General features: G+C 45.3%; 1 protein-coding gene across 1 annotated transcript in view; it reads left to right on the top strand.

The window, feature by feature from the left end:
- The first annotated feature begins 190 nt into the window (after window positions 1-190).
- Window positions 191-17666, top strand: part of LOC133258790 (receptor-type tyrosine-protein phosphatase T-like) — a 447290-nt gene continuing 429814 nt past the window's right edge. The window contains exon 1 of the mRNA XM_061435510.1: window positions 191-365. Within this exon, the coding sequence (XP_061291494.1) occupies window positions 278-365 (88 nt within the window). The 5' untranslated portion in view covers window positions 191-277. The remainder of the gene's footprint in view (window positions 366-17666) is intronic.

Below are 17666 nucleotides of genomic sequence, written 5' to 3'. Positions count from 1 at the left end.
CGCGAGGGTGTGTGCGCGGCCGAGGCGGAGCGCCGGGCGGGCGGGCGGGCGGCGGCGTTAGGACTCCGGGGACACCGCCCCCCGCCCCGCGTCCCGCCCCCGCCCAGCCTCCCGCCTCAGTTCGCGCCGCGCCTCGGCTCCGAGCGCAGCGGCGCCGGCTCCCGGAGCCCAGCGGCGCGCACCGCCTGCGGCCGCGTCGGCGATGCGGGGCCGCCCCGCGCCCGCCCCAGTCCCGGCCCCGGCCCCTGCGGGAAGGGGCTGAGCCGCTGCCGCACGGATGGCGAACCTCGCCGCGCTCGCCTTCAGCCTGCTCCTGCGGCTGCAGCTGCCGCCGCTGCCCGGCGCCCGGGCGCAGAGCGCCGCAGGTGAGTGCGCCCCCGATCCCCGCTCCCTCTCCGGCGCATCCCGGCATCCGCCGCTGGGTCCCGGGCGGAGAAAGTTGAGCGGGCTCGAGGGGTTTGCCAGAGCCCGGGTCCCCGCCTGCAGCCGCGGGCTGCCGCGTCCAGGCGCGCCTGGGCCAGAGTGCCCGGCCCCCGGCGTCCCTCGGCTGGCCGCGTTCGGTCAAGTGCTCCGCTTTACTTTGCTGCCGGTACCCGGGCTCGAGTAACTTTCTACGGCTGCGGAGAATATTTCCGCTCGCCGCCTCCCACTTGTCGGAATCTGTCACTCGAGTGTTTGGGGCGGCGAGATGAGAAGCGGCATCGACGCCCGGGGTGGTGGTGGGGGGAGCGTTCTCTCCCCGCAGCTTCCTGGGCAGCGCGCGCTTTTCGTGGGGAGGACTGGTCGCCAGCAGGCCGAGGCTGCCATGGAGGTGGCTTTTCTTTTCACCCGGGAGATCCAGGCGGCTCCAGACTCGCTCTAACCACGCTGCGCCCCTGAGCTTGTCCTTACGCCCCTGAAAGCACCGCGGGGGTGTTCGTGTTCAAGACTGAGACGGCGAGCCCTCCTTCCTACCCCGTGGTTTCCATCCCAAGTAAACGGGCGCCCCCGTTAAGGCCCTTTCGGTGCCACGGCTTTGACCTGTGAGCGTGTCTGCTCCAGAAAAGTTTGGGGGACTCGTATTTGGGCTTGACCGTGGGAAGGAGGCGAATAGACGTAGTTCCTCTAGTGTGTGTGTGGGATTGTCCTGGCGTGCTCCTAATGGCAAGTTGGCATGCACCGGAGGCCAGCGGGACCCGGGGCGGGTGGGGTCTCACACATCCCAGACCCCACCGGAGGCGGCTTCCAGCCCTGAGCCCCCCAAAGAGTAGGCGGTGGGGGAAGGAGAGAAGGGAGGAAGTGGTGCAGGTTTGCCTCCAAGTTCGGAAGCATTTTGAAGTTTCTTAGCACCAGTTAGCTCAGGTGTGATCACGCAGAGGGGAGATTGCCGGCATCACAGGGGCAGGCAGAGATGAGCAGGTGGGACTTAGGATAAGATGCATTTTGAATTGATGACTAACAGCGGTGCCCATCTATTATCACGCTGAAAGCGAGGAGAAAGAGAAGGAAACCGTGGGCAGTGTAATCTCCTTAAATAGGCTGCTTCCGAGGGTAAGAGCCGCTCGAGTGACCTTCCATGGGAAATGCACTGGGGTCTTCCTTACTCCAAAATGGAAACTGAATATGGGACTTATGCGAAGGGGGACAGCCTGCTTCGTGGCTGGGAACTTAGGGGACTAGGACACTTCTTTCGAGGTGTGTGAAGCTGAAAGGTTGGCTTAGCCAGTAAGAGAAGAAGGACAGCCACACATCATTCTGAAGATGGTGCACAATTCTGTTTCCCTCGTTTCGGATCTGTGTTAGGTGTGCTAGGGCAGGGAAGGAAGGAGGGTGCTTGGGAGCATTACTGGGGACCAAGCATCACTCATGACTTACATTTCACTATCCTCCAGGGCCTGGGCGGCCTGCCACCCGTGAGTGATACTCACGTTCCCTCCGCGAGAATCAGTATCAAAAATATTCCTCCACGGGTCTTGCAGCGTTCTTGGGCAGCGTGCGGTAAAAACCGTCCGGGCTTGGGAAGCTGCCGGATGCTGGAAGCACGCCGCTTCCGGATGCTCCCGCCAGGTGGCGCTCGCCCACAACTGTAAAATGCAAATCTAGTTGCTTTCATCTCCGGAATAGAACTTCTTTTCAGTTTTTAAATGAGTAATGTGTTTATTCAGCAGCCTTTTGTTAAAACATTTAGAGAAGTGTGAGGAGCAAGCACCTTTTCTTTGTTTGCTCTTCGGAACACTGGGGAAAGAAAAGCAATCCTGGAGTACAGTTTGGGAAGAAATCTGCTGTTAAGGAACCATGTTTCTTCTGATTTTTCCTGAGCAGAGTGGCTTCACTGCAGACGCAGTGTAGCATATACTTAGCAAGTGGCTGCGTTTGTTTCAAGGAGTCCTTAAACGAGAGGGGATTAGCTTGTGTTGGAGATTTGATGCATTCTGAGCCTCACTCATTTGTAAAAATGTGAATTTTCCGTGGTATTTCGTCTTTCTGGTTTAATGCTAACTAGACCATTTAAGTTAGTTATTTTCCCCTGGTTTCTAACAGCTGCACTTGTAGATTCAGGAATGCTGCAAATGTTGACTTTTAAAAATGGACTTATCTTCATACTTTATTTCTAAATGGAGACATTTTGATATCCAAATCTAGTATAAATATGACTCAGTTTGATTTCTTCGAAAGAATCTGATTTAAAACTTTTGGCAAGTTTGGGTAAATAATATGTTTAAAAACTCAGTGGTGTGCTCTCCATAGTCTTTTTATCTGGAAATTCCCAGTCTCAAAAAACAATTTCAGTTTGTAAGCTTACATCCAAGTACACAGTTGGGGTGATATGCTTTGCTGGAACATGTTGGTCACGGTGTCCGAAAGTCAGTGGTGAAAGCTTGTCATCAAAAGGCAATTTCCTTTTTCTTTCTTGTGAGATGTGTTTTATGAGCCAGGATGATGGTTAAAAAAAAAAAAAAGAAAGAAAAGCATTTAAAATCAGCCTCTGAAAAGTGTGGAAAAAACATGGTTTGGGACGGGGAAAGGAGGAGACAGTTAAACATGGATGAGGGAATCATTCATTTATGTACTAGTGGGTTTTGGCATCTGTACATTGAGAGCAAAAATGGATCTGAGAGGGACTGACTTGCGATGGCAGTTGTTAGCGATGTAGTCATTTAACTCGATAATCATTACCTCTGGGGAGCTGTTAGCAGTACAGTCAAATTTGACTTTCTCTCCTGGATTGCTTGATTTGTTTCCTAATAAAAGAACAATTAATGTGCAAACCTGGCTTGGATTCTGTTTCAGCAACTATCGCAAGCATGTTCGTAGCGAAAGCAGACCACCGTCTTGGGTTGCAGCCCGCTGCCTTTCTCCTCTCCTTTTCTTCTTGCCTAGCCCCAGCACGGCTCCTGCAGACTGCAGATTGCCGACTGAGACGGCGTCCTCTGTAGTAGTGTGACTGTCGCCTTTCAGAGCCACGGCCACAGGACATTACAGCATCATTCTTTTGAACACGGGATACTCCCATGACACTCTGGCAGCATGTTGCTGTGGAAACAAGAGCAGTGCCATATAGGTGGTGGGTCCCTGATACATATTTATTTATGGTGATGAAGAGATGGTAGAATCTCATGGCAACTATGGTGTGTGGGGGGGAAGTTTAACTCAGGAGGTAGCCTGATTGAGCAAAAAAAAAAAAAAAAAGGTATGAGCTTTGGAGTCTTAAGTCCTCAGTTTGAATTCCGCTCCTGCCTCTTTCTAAGTGTGCCAGCGTGGGCAAGTCATTCATTTACTCCTCGAATCCCCAGCTCCTCGTCTGTCGGGTGAGAATGAAAGTAGCTGCCTTGCTGGATTTTGTCAAAACCAGATGAGATGAGATGCGCAGTGAGTGCATTGTGCTGCTTTGTCCTCAAGGGGCGCCTTTTCTCTTACTTGCCCTGGCATTGGTGTATGTACACAGGCCAAGGGGACACCGGTGTTAAGCTCAGTTATGAATTGAAAATTAGCTGAGTTTTGGTAATGATTTTTAGTTCCCGCCTTTTTTTGGCGGGGGCGGGGGGGGGAGGTTCTTGATTCTCTGAAGCCGCTTTTAGAAAGAGATTTGGAATGAAACAGGTGTTACTAATACATTTGGCCATTCGAAGATAGGCTTATTTGTTTCCAAGCACACATCCTGTAAATGAGAACAGATAGAAAAGCAAGCAATTGCAGGATGTAGCAGGCAAGCGGCTGCCCGTGTCTTCTCTCCCTTCCTTCCACCCCCTCACACCGTCTTCCTTGCCTTCGGGCTCTGCCTCCTGCTCTATTTCTCTCTCTTACCTAACCTAGAAATCAAGTGCTTGGCACTCTGGGGCAGTGGGGAGAAAGATGCTTGGTGCACTTGACAAATAAGCAAAGACTAAGTAAACACATGGAGGGCTGTGGCATTCCAAGAAATAAAAAGCTATGAGATTATTGAAAGCAAACCATGCCTGACAGGTGTAATAGCATCTGCAGGCACGTTACAGAGTTGGGGCTGGGAGGCAGTGCCCGTGTAGATATTAGAAAGCGGTTAGAGTGTCTCGTGAAATCTTATAAAGTGGATTCAAATTGGTTTGGAGAGGAAGAACGCTGCAGGTTTTTTATGGATTAAGAGCAATCAGAGGCAGCCAAAGAGACAGGGGATCCCGGGTGATGTGTGCAGGTCGGACAGGGTGACCAGTGGGGGTGACGGCCTTCGGCCTCGGAGGTGGCCTTGCTGGACACTCTAATTTGCCTGGAAGAGGCAGAAATGACCATGATAATAATTATTTATTATCTATCAGTGAGAGTTACAGGTGCTAAAAAAGATAGAGGGATCTAGTGAGGATGCAAGGCATAGATCCCCAGAGACCTGGCAGAAGTCAGCCGTGAAAAATGGGAATTAATGTGTCAAAAAGGCAGAGTGTGAAAAGGTGAGGAGAAATGGTGATCCTTTTGGCTGATTTTATTTCAAAATATCAGCACTGTTTCTCTTGGGGTATCCTGCTGCTGCTGCTAAGTCGCTTCAGTCGTGTCCGACTCCGTGTGACCCCATAGACAGCCTCCCGCCAGGCTCCCCCGTCCCTGGGATTCTCCACTGGAGTGGGGTGCCATTGCCTTCTCCTGGGGCATCCTAGGTATTACTGTTTACCCAGGTGAAGGCTTTTCCAAAGTCCCAACCAGATCTACCGTCGATGGGTGACTGATCCATGGAAGCAAGTCCACATCGTTAGGCTTAATTTTTCACCCTGGAGTCAAACTGCCTAAGTCTGTCTGACACACACACATTCACTGGTGCATGAGGGGAAGAGTTAGAAAGTATTTCCAATTTCTTGAATATTCAGCCTACAATTTTCATTTCAGGCTGGATGTGGCGGGGAGGGGGGGAGTTGGTAAAAAAAAAAATGGTGACACCACTTCAGTAAGCAGTTTGGCAGTTTCTTTGAAAAGTTAAACATACACGTGCCATAGGAGCCAGCCATTCCGCTTCTAGGAATGTGCCCAACAGAGATGAAAACATATGTCAACACAGACACGTACGTGAGTGTTCGTAGCAGCGTTCTTCGTGGTCGCCAAAAGCTGGGAACATTCCCGATGTCCCTCAACTGGTGAGTCCATCCAGTGGATTACTACTAGCAAGAAAAAGGAACCAGCTGTTGATACTAGGCGGCAGCACTGGATGAACCTCAGAAAACATTACACTGAACAAAAGAAGCCAGACGCAGAAGATTACATATTACATTAAATATTCAGAAAAGACAACTCTGTGGAGACAGAAGGCAGAACAGTAGTTTCCCGGGGCTGGGCAAGGGAGCAGGGATTTGTCACGAGTGGGCATGAGAGAGCGTTTTGGAGTGATGGAAAGATTTGAAAACGGGGAGGTGCTGATGGTTGAGTGACTCTCAAATCCCAGCTCCTGGCTTGTGATATGAACTTGGTAAGTTACTGCACTGTTCTGAACCTATCTTTGCATCTGTGAGTGGGGCACACGAGTGCCCTGGTGCTGCAAGAGCCAAAGATAACTCCTGTTTATTGTCAAGCTCGGTTCCTGGCATGAAATAGGCACCTAGTAAATGGCATCACTCTTACTCGAGTTACTCGAGCCTTTCACGTGTGTGTGCTTGCTAAGTCGCTTCAGTTGTGTCTGACTCTCTGAGACCCTGTGGGCTGTAGCCTGCCAGGCTCCTCTGTCCATGGGATTCTCCAGGCAAGAATACTGGAATGGGTTGCCACGCCCTCCTGACCAGGGGATCTTCCCGACGCAGGGATTGAACCCACGTCTCCTACACCTCCCGCATTGGCAGGCAGGTTCTTTAGCACTGGCGCCACCTGGGAAGCCTTGCCAGTCTCCAAAATTGTTTGTTGCGTTCGTTTTCTGCAAGCCTTTATTTGTGGTGGTTCTCCCCCACCTCCCTTAGGCTGTGAATTAATAAATCAGTGAGCTAACTTTTCTTCCCTCTCATCACTTTGGCAAAAACGAAAAAGTTTAAGACTATCAAGTTTTGACAACGATTGGAGCAATTAGGTGGCTTTGTTCATTGTTGAGTAGTGAATATTGAAACAGCTTTTCTGAGTGCTCATTTGGCAATGTCTGTTAAATTTGAGAAAGTGAATGCTTTGTGCCTGAAGTGTTTTGGTAGGCTTTGCATTGGTGGTGGAAGGGGAGGGAATAGACCATTCATCCCTTATCTTTCTCATTAAGCCAAGGATGTAGAAATTGGGAAGCCCCCTGCTTGGGGGCAGATACAACATGTTTTTGGCTTCTTAGTTTCCTAACAGGATGAATAGCTTTTAAGGGTGAGAAAAAAGTTCCATCCTTGCATTTTTCTGCCTTTTGGGGATTTTTGTAAGCACCCTGGAAGAATGTGCCCCCCGCAGACCCTGTGCTGCTCTTACGATGTTTATTAACCTCAAACATTGTGGGCATCATGACTGCATCCAGGGGAATGTCACCCACATTCCCAGCTCCAGCTTCCCAAGACCCTGGAAATGCTGTGCCTCTCAGATCACCCCGACTTTGCTTTACTCCCGCTTATCCCAGTGGTTCCAAAGCCAGTCCTGAGATGACAAGCCTGTTTGTTTTGGTCCTTTTGTGACTCACAGTGGATGGTTATTATTCATCTGTTTAAGGGTCATGTATTTGTCTCTTTGGAACCAAGCATGAGTTCATGGATTCAACATCAGCAAGGAGAATGTTTTAAAGACTGCTTAAGGGTTTAATCCTCACGAATGGGTGGCCTTAGGTGGTCTGGATTAGCTTTAACGGACTATAATTATGCCTTTCTCTGCTGCTCAATTGGCATCAAGTAGGTCAATGGGAGCCCCTTTAAACCAGTTCCATTTTCTTCATTTTCAGACATCTTTGACAGCATCCTGACTTTTCTGTGACAACAAGGAACTTCAGGCTTACCTCCAGGTTTTCTGTTTCAAATATCCAGTCAGTTATGTCTTACAAAGAGACCTGGTCCCTTTTTGTGGAGATGTCAGAACCTGAGCTGCCCACTGTGTTTTATTTGTACACTGGAAGAAAACTGAATAAAACAAGAGCTGTTGGTAATCTTAGGGAGAGAAAAAGAAAGACATTAAAAAAATTTATTTTAATTGGAGGCTAATTACTTTACATATTATAGTGGTTTTTGCCATACATTGACATGAATCAGCCATGGGTGTACATGTGTCCCCAATCCTGAACCCCCCTCCCATCTCCCTCCCCATCCCATCCCTCAGGGTCATCCCAGTGCACCAGCCATGAGCACCCTGTCTCATGCATCGAACCTGGACTGGCAATCTATTTCACATATGGTAATATAAAAAAATGTTTCAATGCTATTCTCTCAAATCATCCCACCCTTGCCTTCTCCCACAGAGTCCAAAAGTCTGTTCTTTACATCTGTGTCTCTTTTGCTGTCTTGCATATAGGGTCATTGTTACCATTTAAGAAAGACATTTTTAAACAGCATGCCTCTATGACCATTTATCTCTTTGGGTTTTTTTGTAAGTTGATTTGATCATGCAAATATATTAATTAAAAATAATTTTGGCATTGTCGTCGTATGTGCTTGCCTGTGAGTATAGTCTCGATGTTGATGCCACCATTTCTTCTTTTCTTAATCATGTTGGAATTAGCCCTTAAGTGCATGGGTCCAGGTGATGCTCACTGTCTGTGTTTTTTGGGCACCAACTTTCTAAAAGGAAAAACGGAAATCTGGTCTCACCCTAAGGCAGCTTGGTGAGTTGTCTGTCGCTGTGTAATGGGTTATTCCTCGAGGCATAGTGACTTTATTGTCTCACCGTTTCTCTGAATCAGGACTCTGAGTGGCACGGCTGGGTGCTCTGGGTCTCTCCCAGGCTGCAGTCAGGATAGTGGCTGAGGCTGTCATCACCTGGGCTCAAATGGGGAAGGGTCTGCTCCTGAGATCACTCACAGGCTTGTTGGGAGGATTCAGTTACTCATGGCTGTTGGACTTGAGGGCCTCAGTTCCTCATGAGCTGGAGGGAGACCATCTGGGTTCCTTGCTACATGGACTTCTGCATCACAGCATGGTACCTGCCTTCACCAGAGTGAGATGTTGAGGGGGTAGGGGAGAGTAAGAGCAAGCTGGAAGTCAGTCTTTGCAACCTCATTTCGGAAGTGACATCCATCATTCTTGCCATGTTCAAGTCAAGTCACTGGGTTCAGCTCACCCTCAAGGGGAGGGAACACCTAAGGTCTTGACTCCCAGCAATAGAAGATCTTTCAGAACCACGTTAGGAGCTCAGCCACAGGAACCTCAAATAAATGACCCGTGGTATAGGAAATTTCGGGTCTTGGAGAAAAATACAAACATCACTTTTAAAGTGTGTTCACATCTTTTCATTCTTTTTATTATTTTGGGCAGTGTCAGTTCAGTGTCAAGATTTTACTCTCTAAAGGACTTTGAGTAAAGAGATTTATTGTCTCACACTTGACTTAAATCTTTAAAAAATTAAGAAAGTCAGAAGGTGAAAAATGAATTAATAGGAAGATTCATCAGAAAATTTTTCAAACCTTACCCTAAAAGTTGAAGTACTGTGTTTTTGTAAGACTATAAAATGATCACACTAGTATCCACAAGATACTAGTTAATAGGAAGACCCAGTTAATAGGAAACAATAGCTCCACAAGACCCAGTTAATAGGAAACAGTAGGTTAGGGTATTAATAAAATTTAGCTGAAATTTGTTAGTTTTATTGCATATGGATACTCAGTAAAAAATTTAGTACTTAATATTTTAGGCCTTTTGGACCTATTTTTAGACAGTTTTTTTCCTAAAATTGAGAATTAAATTGGCAGTGATTGCAAGGCTTAATGTAAATATACAAATTATTATATGGATCAAAACATGTCCTGCCTGAACTTTTAGATTTGATTGCTGAGGCAGTAGTACGGTCATTACAGAAGAACATCACTTAATATTTTGGTGATGCTAGTGGTCAAGAACCTGCTTGCCAATGCAGGAGAATTAAGAGACGCAAGCTCGATCCCTGGGTCAGGAAGATCCCCTGAAGGAGGAGATGGCAACCCACTCCTGTGTTCTTGCCTGGAGAATCCCACGGGCAGAGGAGCCTGGCAGGCTGCTGTCTATAGGGTCAGACTTAGCACTCACACACGTGGATGGGGCCCATGAAATCTTCCAGGAAGGATGGTTTTGTGAAATCCAGATGGGCTGACCAGACATTAGAGCTCCTGATGGGGATGTGCTCCAGAAATGTACCTGTTTTCACACATTACCTATTTGCTTGGTGTTGGGAGTGGTGGCTCCACAGGTCCCCATTGTGCTTGTCTAGGCAGTTGTCTATAAGTAAGTAGGTGGGAGGGTCACCGGTTTACAATGCCCAACTCCAGGCCCTTCTGGACTCACCTCTGCAAGGTGACCTTGAGGAAGGAGGAAACCCAGACGCCTCGAATTTGCCCTTCGTCTGCATTGGGGAAGTGCTTGTCTGGCTTCCACTTTCAGGGGCTTGGATTTTTGAGCAGTTTCTCATTTGTTCATTGTCATCCTCAGTCCTGCTGAGTCAGACTGTGCAAGGTTAGGTGCCAGGCACCCCTCCTGCTGTGAAGGAGGAGGGGGCATACTCGTCCTTGGTGTCTAGGTGAGGCTGCTGCACGTCGCTCCGTGAAACTTGCACAGCTCTACCTGCAGGACTGGGTCAAGGATCTCCTTCTGCTCCACTGGACCAGCTTTGAGTTCAGAGTTGTTTCCATATCTAGTCTTTCTCCTGTTTCCAGATCCAGAGCTCTGATATTTCAACTGTTATTTTTTCTTTCACCTGCCAGATATTTTCTGTTTATCCTCTCTTTACCTTTTACATTATCCTTTTACCTTCTTATTACAGGAAATATGTACACCGGGTTGGGGTAATGGTTTTTAGCTTGGAAACTTCAGAACAAAGACTTTAAAGAAGACTCTAACATGTCTCAAACCAGAACTGGGGAGGGGTGGAGTGGGAGGAATGATCAGTTGTAGTCAGGGTCTAGGATCATGGCCAGCCTCTTTTCTGTACCTCAGCTGGCTCCAGTTTAGGATAGTTATCTTCTTCTAAACACAATTGTCTGGAACAGAACAGAGGGCAGCTCTCTAGCATTTGAGTTGCATTGTCTTGAGGCCCTTTAAATTGGATTTATGGAGGAACTGTGGAATCTCCTGGCAAAAGGAAACTTACAGTTTCCAACTGCTCAGATGCTCAGCTCAAACATGCAGACACCCTAACTGAACTCCGTACCACTCTTGCTTCAAACAGAAGTTTAAAAAACTTTTTTGGGGGATGTACATATTTGGTGCAAATTTTCCATTTCAATTAAGTCTTAAATTTTCTGTACAGAGGACATGTATTCCAAGTAGAACATTAGTCCTGGGACTTGACCCCTTGAACACAATTTTTGGTGTTCAGTTAACCTGAACAAATCCCAGAGTTTCAAGGTCACCATTGTGTGTATAGATGTATGTGTATTTTAAAACAAAATTTTTTTTACCTATGATATTTCTTTTTAAAATATTAATCTATTTATTTTAATTGGAGGATAATTACTTTACAATATTGTGATGGTTTTTGCCATACATCAACATGAATTAGCCACAGGTTTACATTAAAACAAAATTTCTTAGTTTAACTTGGGACCTCTCTCTCTACTGGTCACTCTTTTAGTGAAGGTTGATGATGTCAGAACTTTCTTACTTTATTATCTTTATGTCTTCTTACCCATAAGATGTTCAGCATACATTTAAATTCACTTGTATACAGAATCACATTGTTATTACTTTTACCTGAGAATTAATTTAGCAAGTCCTGAAGCATTTCTCAATTCCGTTCTCATTTTCTCTTAACTCCAAAACCTCAGCAGCTATCATTTGTGCCCCCAGAATTGCTGATGACCTGTTCTACGTGGAGCTCTAGGAATCTTGGTACTTCCCCCATACTGGCCTACCTTTTCAGATGTCTAAGTGGGGGTCCTCCCTTTGTGATCTGTACGTTTGGCTCAAATCTGACATTTCCTCCTTTTGGAGTCTGAACTCCCTTTGGAGAAAATACTTAGTTCTGGTTACTGTTTTGGCTCATACAGAAGCTTCCAGGAATTATGCCTTGAGCTCATTGCTCTTGGCTCAGCCATCTTTTTTTTATATGCAAGGTCCAAATGATTGGAGGCAGAAGAACAGTGAATAACTTTCATTTGGCTCAGTGCCTCTCACAAAGATTCTCACGTTTCAGGCATGTTTTACTTATTGTTTCCTACCTTGGCATTCTGATCTCAGACTAAAATCTGGCTATGACGGTGAGTGAGGCACGCCTGTCCCACTTCAGACACCAGTGGCAGAGTCAAAATGGATTAGAGGTTTTCTGGCAGAGATCTTGTTTGTGCTCCAAACTTCCATAAATTCCTGATTTATTTAACCAGAGATGCAGGGTCTCATGGAAGAGAGGTGACCACACAGTGATGAAGCAGATATAGTGTCTTGGCCTGACTTTTTCTGGCCTCTTGGTTCCCCTCATGGAGTGCCCATCTCCTAGTGGCACCTTCAACACTGGCAGAATCCTGTTTATACACAGAAGCAGCCCGAATTTTGCTGTGCCACTGCATATAAGATCTTGGAAGATTTTATACTAAAAATATGAGCATCTATTAAGAGATATTTACAAATATTTACCAATATGTTCTTCTGGTTCATGAAGCAAACTCAGCATCTGCAAGGCTACATCCTTTTCTGTAGGAAGAAAAAAGAGAGCCTATTTTATGGATAACAATTGAATATTGTATTACTGATAACACCCTGTATGTTTATGTTAGTATAAGAAGCAAAATGGAAGGCTGCCCTTTGCAAAATAAGTATAGAGAAAAATGGAATTGAGATGGTTGCATAAAGGGCATTTTGGCCTTAATTTGTGATATTCTATTTCATTTGAAATGGAGAATGCACTTAAAAATTTGTTAAAATCTGTTGATAATTCTTGATAGAGAAGAATATAGGTGTTAATTACACTTCTCTTTGTAATGTTTCTGCATTTAAATTATTTCCTTAAAAAGCGATACCCTTGTAATTTAAGATTTGTTGCAAATTATAGGGATTTTTAAATATATGTACTGTTCCTCCATCATTCTTTCAAAACAAATTGAGGTTTTATTTTCTGTATGGAAAGCCTTCTTTCAGAGTCTGTAATGAGGAATCCTACGGGGAAGTCTAAGACCCCTGCCTCTGGTTGGAAGAAACAAGGCAGAGAATTGCGTTGCAGATGCAGGGAGGCCCTGGAGCATGAGTGACGGGGGCCCAGATGGAGGAGGAGTTCTTAGGTATCATCATCCGGCCACTTTCCACACCCCCTTCTCTCCCCTGGGAACTCCATGGAGGAATAACAGAGATTCTTGAAGGCTGTGGAAGGCACGTTTCACCTAGAGGAATAAGATTGCAGAATCTTTTCAATGTTTAGAAATGCTGTGAACCTGGACACAGTTTTCCCATCTGTAAAATGACCAGATGACATCTGTGTTTCTCAAGAGCTGGAGTTCTAGTCTTTGACTTTAGGATTTTGATTGTTTCCCCAGAAAATCAAATCATTTGAGATCTTTGATAGAGGTTAAAATATTAAAAATCTACCCTTTCCTGATGAATCAGTTTTATTATTCGATACCATCCATAGTCTGTTCTAAAGGAAGAAATTGTGAAATCTCCAGGGCCTAGAGGTGAAACAAAAAGAATCAGTTTCCTGGATTGTTTATTTCAAAGGGCGACTCCACTAGTCCAGATTAGAATATGACAGAGGGAATTTTCACTCTCCGGGGATGAAAATTTCTAAACCCAAAGGAGTATACAGAGGAGCAGAGCATTTGGCTCATGTTGGAATGGAAAGCAGGAAATTCAAGGAGATGACAAGTCATTTGGTGAGATGATGGATGATAGAGGAATAATAATAGGGAACCAGATTTCAAAGTTATGAAAATCACAGGTGCACCGGGGTATATCTGCAGAGCATGAAGGATTCAAACTGAACCTCAGGGGAACAAATACAAGAGAGGAAATGACTACCAAAAAGGAAAACTAACTCTGTTGTGTCCTTAAGAACTTAAAATGAGCCAGATATTTTTCAAAGGCTTTTCGCTAATTGTCACTTATAGAGTCTTCATAACAGTCCTATGAAGTGGATACAGTTATCACCAAAAATGAGGAACAGAGTGGTTAAGCTATGGAGGTTACACAGTTTTAGTGAGTGGTAGAGCTAAGGCTTGAACTTGAGCAATTTGAGCCTGAAATCTGCCTTCTTAGCCACTGCTTCCAGCTTTCTCTCTGGCTTACATTGTGTTGGGTGCTGTGCTAAATTCATCCTTAGGGGGAAAGTTTAGGTCCCATTTGAAATTCCTGGGTGAAAGCCTTCCTTCAGAATTTTCAATGCGAATTCCTGTCGGGGAGTTCTAAGACTCCGTTGAGTTCTCATGATGATCTCATGAAGCAGGCACAACAATTCCATATATTAGATAAGAGAATGGTTTTATGGATTAAAGGGTTTGGCCACAGTCACACATGCAGTCATCTCATTTCCAAGTCCCAAGTCCTTAAACACATGATGTTGAATTTTAGAAGACTTAGGTCTATAAATATGTGGGAGAGAGGGGCTTTGTTCCTAAGAAAGATGCCCCATCTCACCCCCCAAATAAGTCTCCAACCATACCAGTCTCAAAGGAGGGTAATTCATAGGACCCTCACTTGTCCTGGAACAAAAGTTAGGTCCTTTGATGTGGCTGATTGCACACTGGTGGCTCAGCCGCTGAAGGTGCCACCCCCAGGCACCCTTAGATGGGATGAAGGGTTCATCTTCGACTATGGTCTTTGGACCTCTGGGTCTCCAGCAAACATAGTATTTTAGGAAAACACTTTTTGGTTGGACATAGTTGACTGGATTTATTTAAACCACAGGATAGTCACCCTGTGGATTTAAGACAGAGGTATATCATTTGAGTTTTAAAAATGAGTGGCTGAGCCTAGGCTATTAGGTGGGACTGCTATTGAGTTTACACCAGCAGCTGTCGAATGTCACAGGTTTTGCAGCAAGACTTTGGTTCTAAAATGTAATGCAAGTGTTAGTTGCTCAGTCATATCTGGCTCTTTGAGACCCCATGGACTGTAGCCCACTAGGCTCATCTGTCCATGGAATTCTCCAGGCAAGAATACTGGATTGGGTAGCCTTTCCCTTCTCCAGGGGATCTTCCTGACCCCCGGGATCAAACCTGGGTCTCCTGTACTGCAGGCAGATTCTTTACTACTGCGCCACCAGTGAAGCCCTCTGAAATATAAAGGTCTGTGTAATTTTATCTCGAATTTTCCAAAAGTACCAAATACCTCCCTATTGAATTTTTCATTGTGTGCCCTGCAATAAAGAATATGTAAATTTCCTCTCAATTTCTGCTCTTGTGACTGCAGTTTTGAGCTTACTCCCTGACATGAACTTTGGGTAGTTCTTGGCTGTTTTTCACTTGGAATTAGGTCTGAGGCAGGTGGACCCATCTGCTCTGTCTGCTCTGAAGGAAACAATAGCTGTTAAAAGCACAGGCTCTGATCTCAGACTATGTGGGGGTCAAGTCAGTGATGTGCTACTATAGGCTGTATGACCTTGAGCAGGTTATTGGAACCCTCTAAGCCTCAATTTTATCATCTGTGAAATGAGGCTAATCATAGTAACTTTCTTATAGGGTAGTTGTGAGAAATCAAGGAGTTTATGTACCTAATAAAATACTTAGCCTGGGGCTAGGCTCATGGAAGTTGCTCAGTAAGTGCCATCTATTCTTGGTGGTGATGCTATTGCTGGAGCTCCGTGGAGCACAGAGTACAGGGCGAGAGTGACCAGTTGTCCTGGTTTCTCCAGGACAGAGGTGTTTCCCAGGATGTGGGACCTTCAGTGCTGAAACCAGGCAAACCAAAATGAGTTGGTCACTCAGATGCCCATCCCAGGCCACAAAGCTCTGTTCAGAGTGGCCTCATTGCATATGCTGTGCAGGTTCCTGCAAGTTGCACGCACAATTCTTATTTTTGTGGCAGAGTAAAAAAAGATTATATATTTGACCTGCATTTGATAGATGTTACTATAGGAAGAAATAAAATAGCTTTTGTCAGTTTCTGAAAATATCACCATTAGAGGAGCTGTCTGGGGTCTCCTGATATACCTTCTGGATCCTGACATGAAACAGAATCCAACTGCACTGTGTTGTGAGGCTTCCAATGAAGGGACTGCATGGTTGGGGTAAAGGGAACCCACACGGGGTCCTGAGACTTCTAGAGCCTAGGAATGGTGGGAGGTTATTGGTACCTTTTAATTTGCAAAGGAGCAGTGGGAGGGGATTATGTTAATAAGCCCTTTTGTGTGCTGCTCTGAGTTCCAGGAGGCAAGAGTCCTTTGCCCTCTGGTTCTGATTGTGTTTAGCAGATGGGGAGCACTGGCAGGGGATTTTGAGGCAGGAGGAGGGGGCTTGGGGTGTTTATCCTCCTCTCCCTGCCTCACTGCGCTCTGGTAGGGCTGTCGTCCTCAGTGGCCGTGGTTCTCAAAGTGTGCTCCCTGGACCGGCAGCATCACCTGGAAACTTTATAAATGCAAATTTTGGGGACCCACCTCAGACCTGATAAATCATAAACTCTAGGGTGGGTAATCTGTGCCCTCTAGGTGACTGATACATGTGAAAATTTGAGAATTGCTCATCTAGGGAGCAGAGATATACCATTAATTTTATGTGGGGTCTTTGGCCAGTTAAGTGTCTTCTCTGGTTTGGAGTGCAGTTTCCATCTCAGCCAAATGAGAGAGAGTTTTGCCATCTCTGTTCATAGCACTTGTTCCTTTTAAATAGTCTTTTTACTTATTTATGTGTTTATTTTCTGACTCTTTTTTTCCCAACTGCCTTTTTGTTTTTTTTTTGGCTGTGGTGTGTATTCATTGCTGTGCATGGTCTTTCTTTAGTTGCCGAGAGCAGGGGCTACTCTCTAGCTGCTGAACACGGGCCTCTCATTGTGGTGGCTGCTTCTGTTGTGGGGCAGGGACTCAAGAGCATGGGCTTAGTTGACCCACAGCATGTGGAATCTTCCCGGACCAGGGATCCGAACCCGTGTCCCCTGCATTGACAGGCAGATTCTTAACCACTGGACCCCCAGGGATGTCCTGACTCTTTTTCTGTTAGAATTATTGCTCCACAAGGGTCAGGACTTTGCTCTTTTCACTACTGATCTCCTGTGCCCAGGACAGTTCCGATACATGGCAGTCAGTGTTGGTGAATGAAGGATAGGACGTGGTTTCTACGATCACTTTCAGCAGTTTTACTTTTAATGTGAAGATTCTATGTTCTGTCTTATATAATAATTGCTAGTTTATCTTAAATCTGTCTATTTGAAATCTCAACCTGCAATCCTATTTTTTTTTTAAAAGGAAAATAATAATTGATGAATTAAAGAAAGAATATTTAAAACACCCTCTGTGTGCTAGGGGAAATATGTCACACATTTCTTTTATTTATCTTCATAAAGGCTCTGTGAAATTGGATCACTATAGAGGAATGCTATCTTAATGAGATTATGTGACATACCCAAAGTCACGTAGCTATTTTTTTTTTAGTTTTATTGAAGTATAGTTGATTTACAGTAGTGTTAATTTCTGCTATACAGCAAAGGGGCTCAGTTATAAATATTCTTTTTCATTGTGGTTTATCACAGGATGTTGAATATAGTTCCTTGTGCTTTATACAATAGGACCTTGTTGTTCACGTTATTAACTGGCCAAACCCAGCTTCCAGTCAAGCTGTGTTCACTTCTAGGCCAGTATTGTTTTAATTTCAGAGCTGTAAAAGATTCAGACAAATCTACTGAATTGCAAAGATTGATTACATTATAAAAGAATTGTTTGCCTTGAAATATGTTTCGTCTTGAGTCACTCAACATGTTGGAGACAGTATAGGCATTTAAGTCAGAAAGACCTGAATTGAAACCTCACCTTTTGGTGCTTAATGGCTGTGTGTCCTTCGGTGCGTAACTATACCTCTCTGAGCTTAGATTCCCCCATCCATCATCAATAGGATATAATTGTACCCTGACGGGCAGCTGTGACCATTTGAGATAATGCGTATAAAATACCTGGCAAGTGATAATAGCCGTGGTGGTTTCTAAGAATTTTTTTGAGAATTAGTAATTCTTGTATAAATCGTGATAAGTCTCAGTCTA

Source organism: Bos javanicus, chromosome 13 (genome assembly GCF_032452875.1).
Source record: "Bos javanicus breed banteng chromosome 13, ARS-OSU_banteng_1.0, whole genome shotgun sequence".
NCBI classification, from domain to species: Eukaryota; Metazoa; Chordata; class Mammalia; order Artiodactyla; family Bovidae; genus Bos; species Bos javanicus.
Note: the sequence above shows the minus strand (reverse complement) of the source record. Positions and strands in the feature narration are given on the sequence as shown.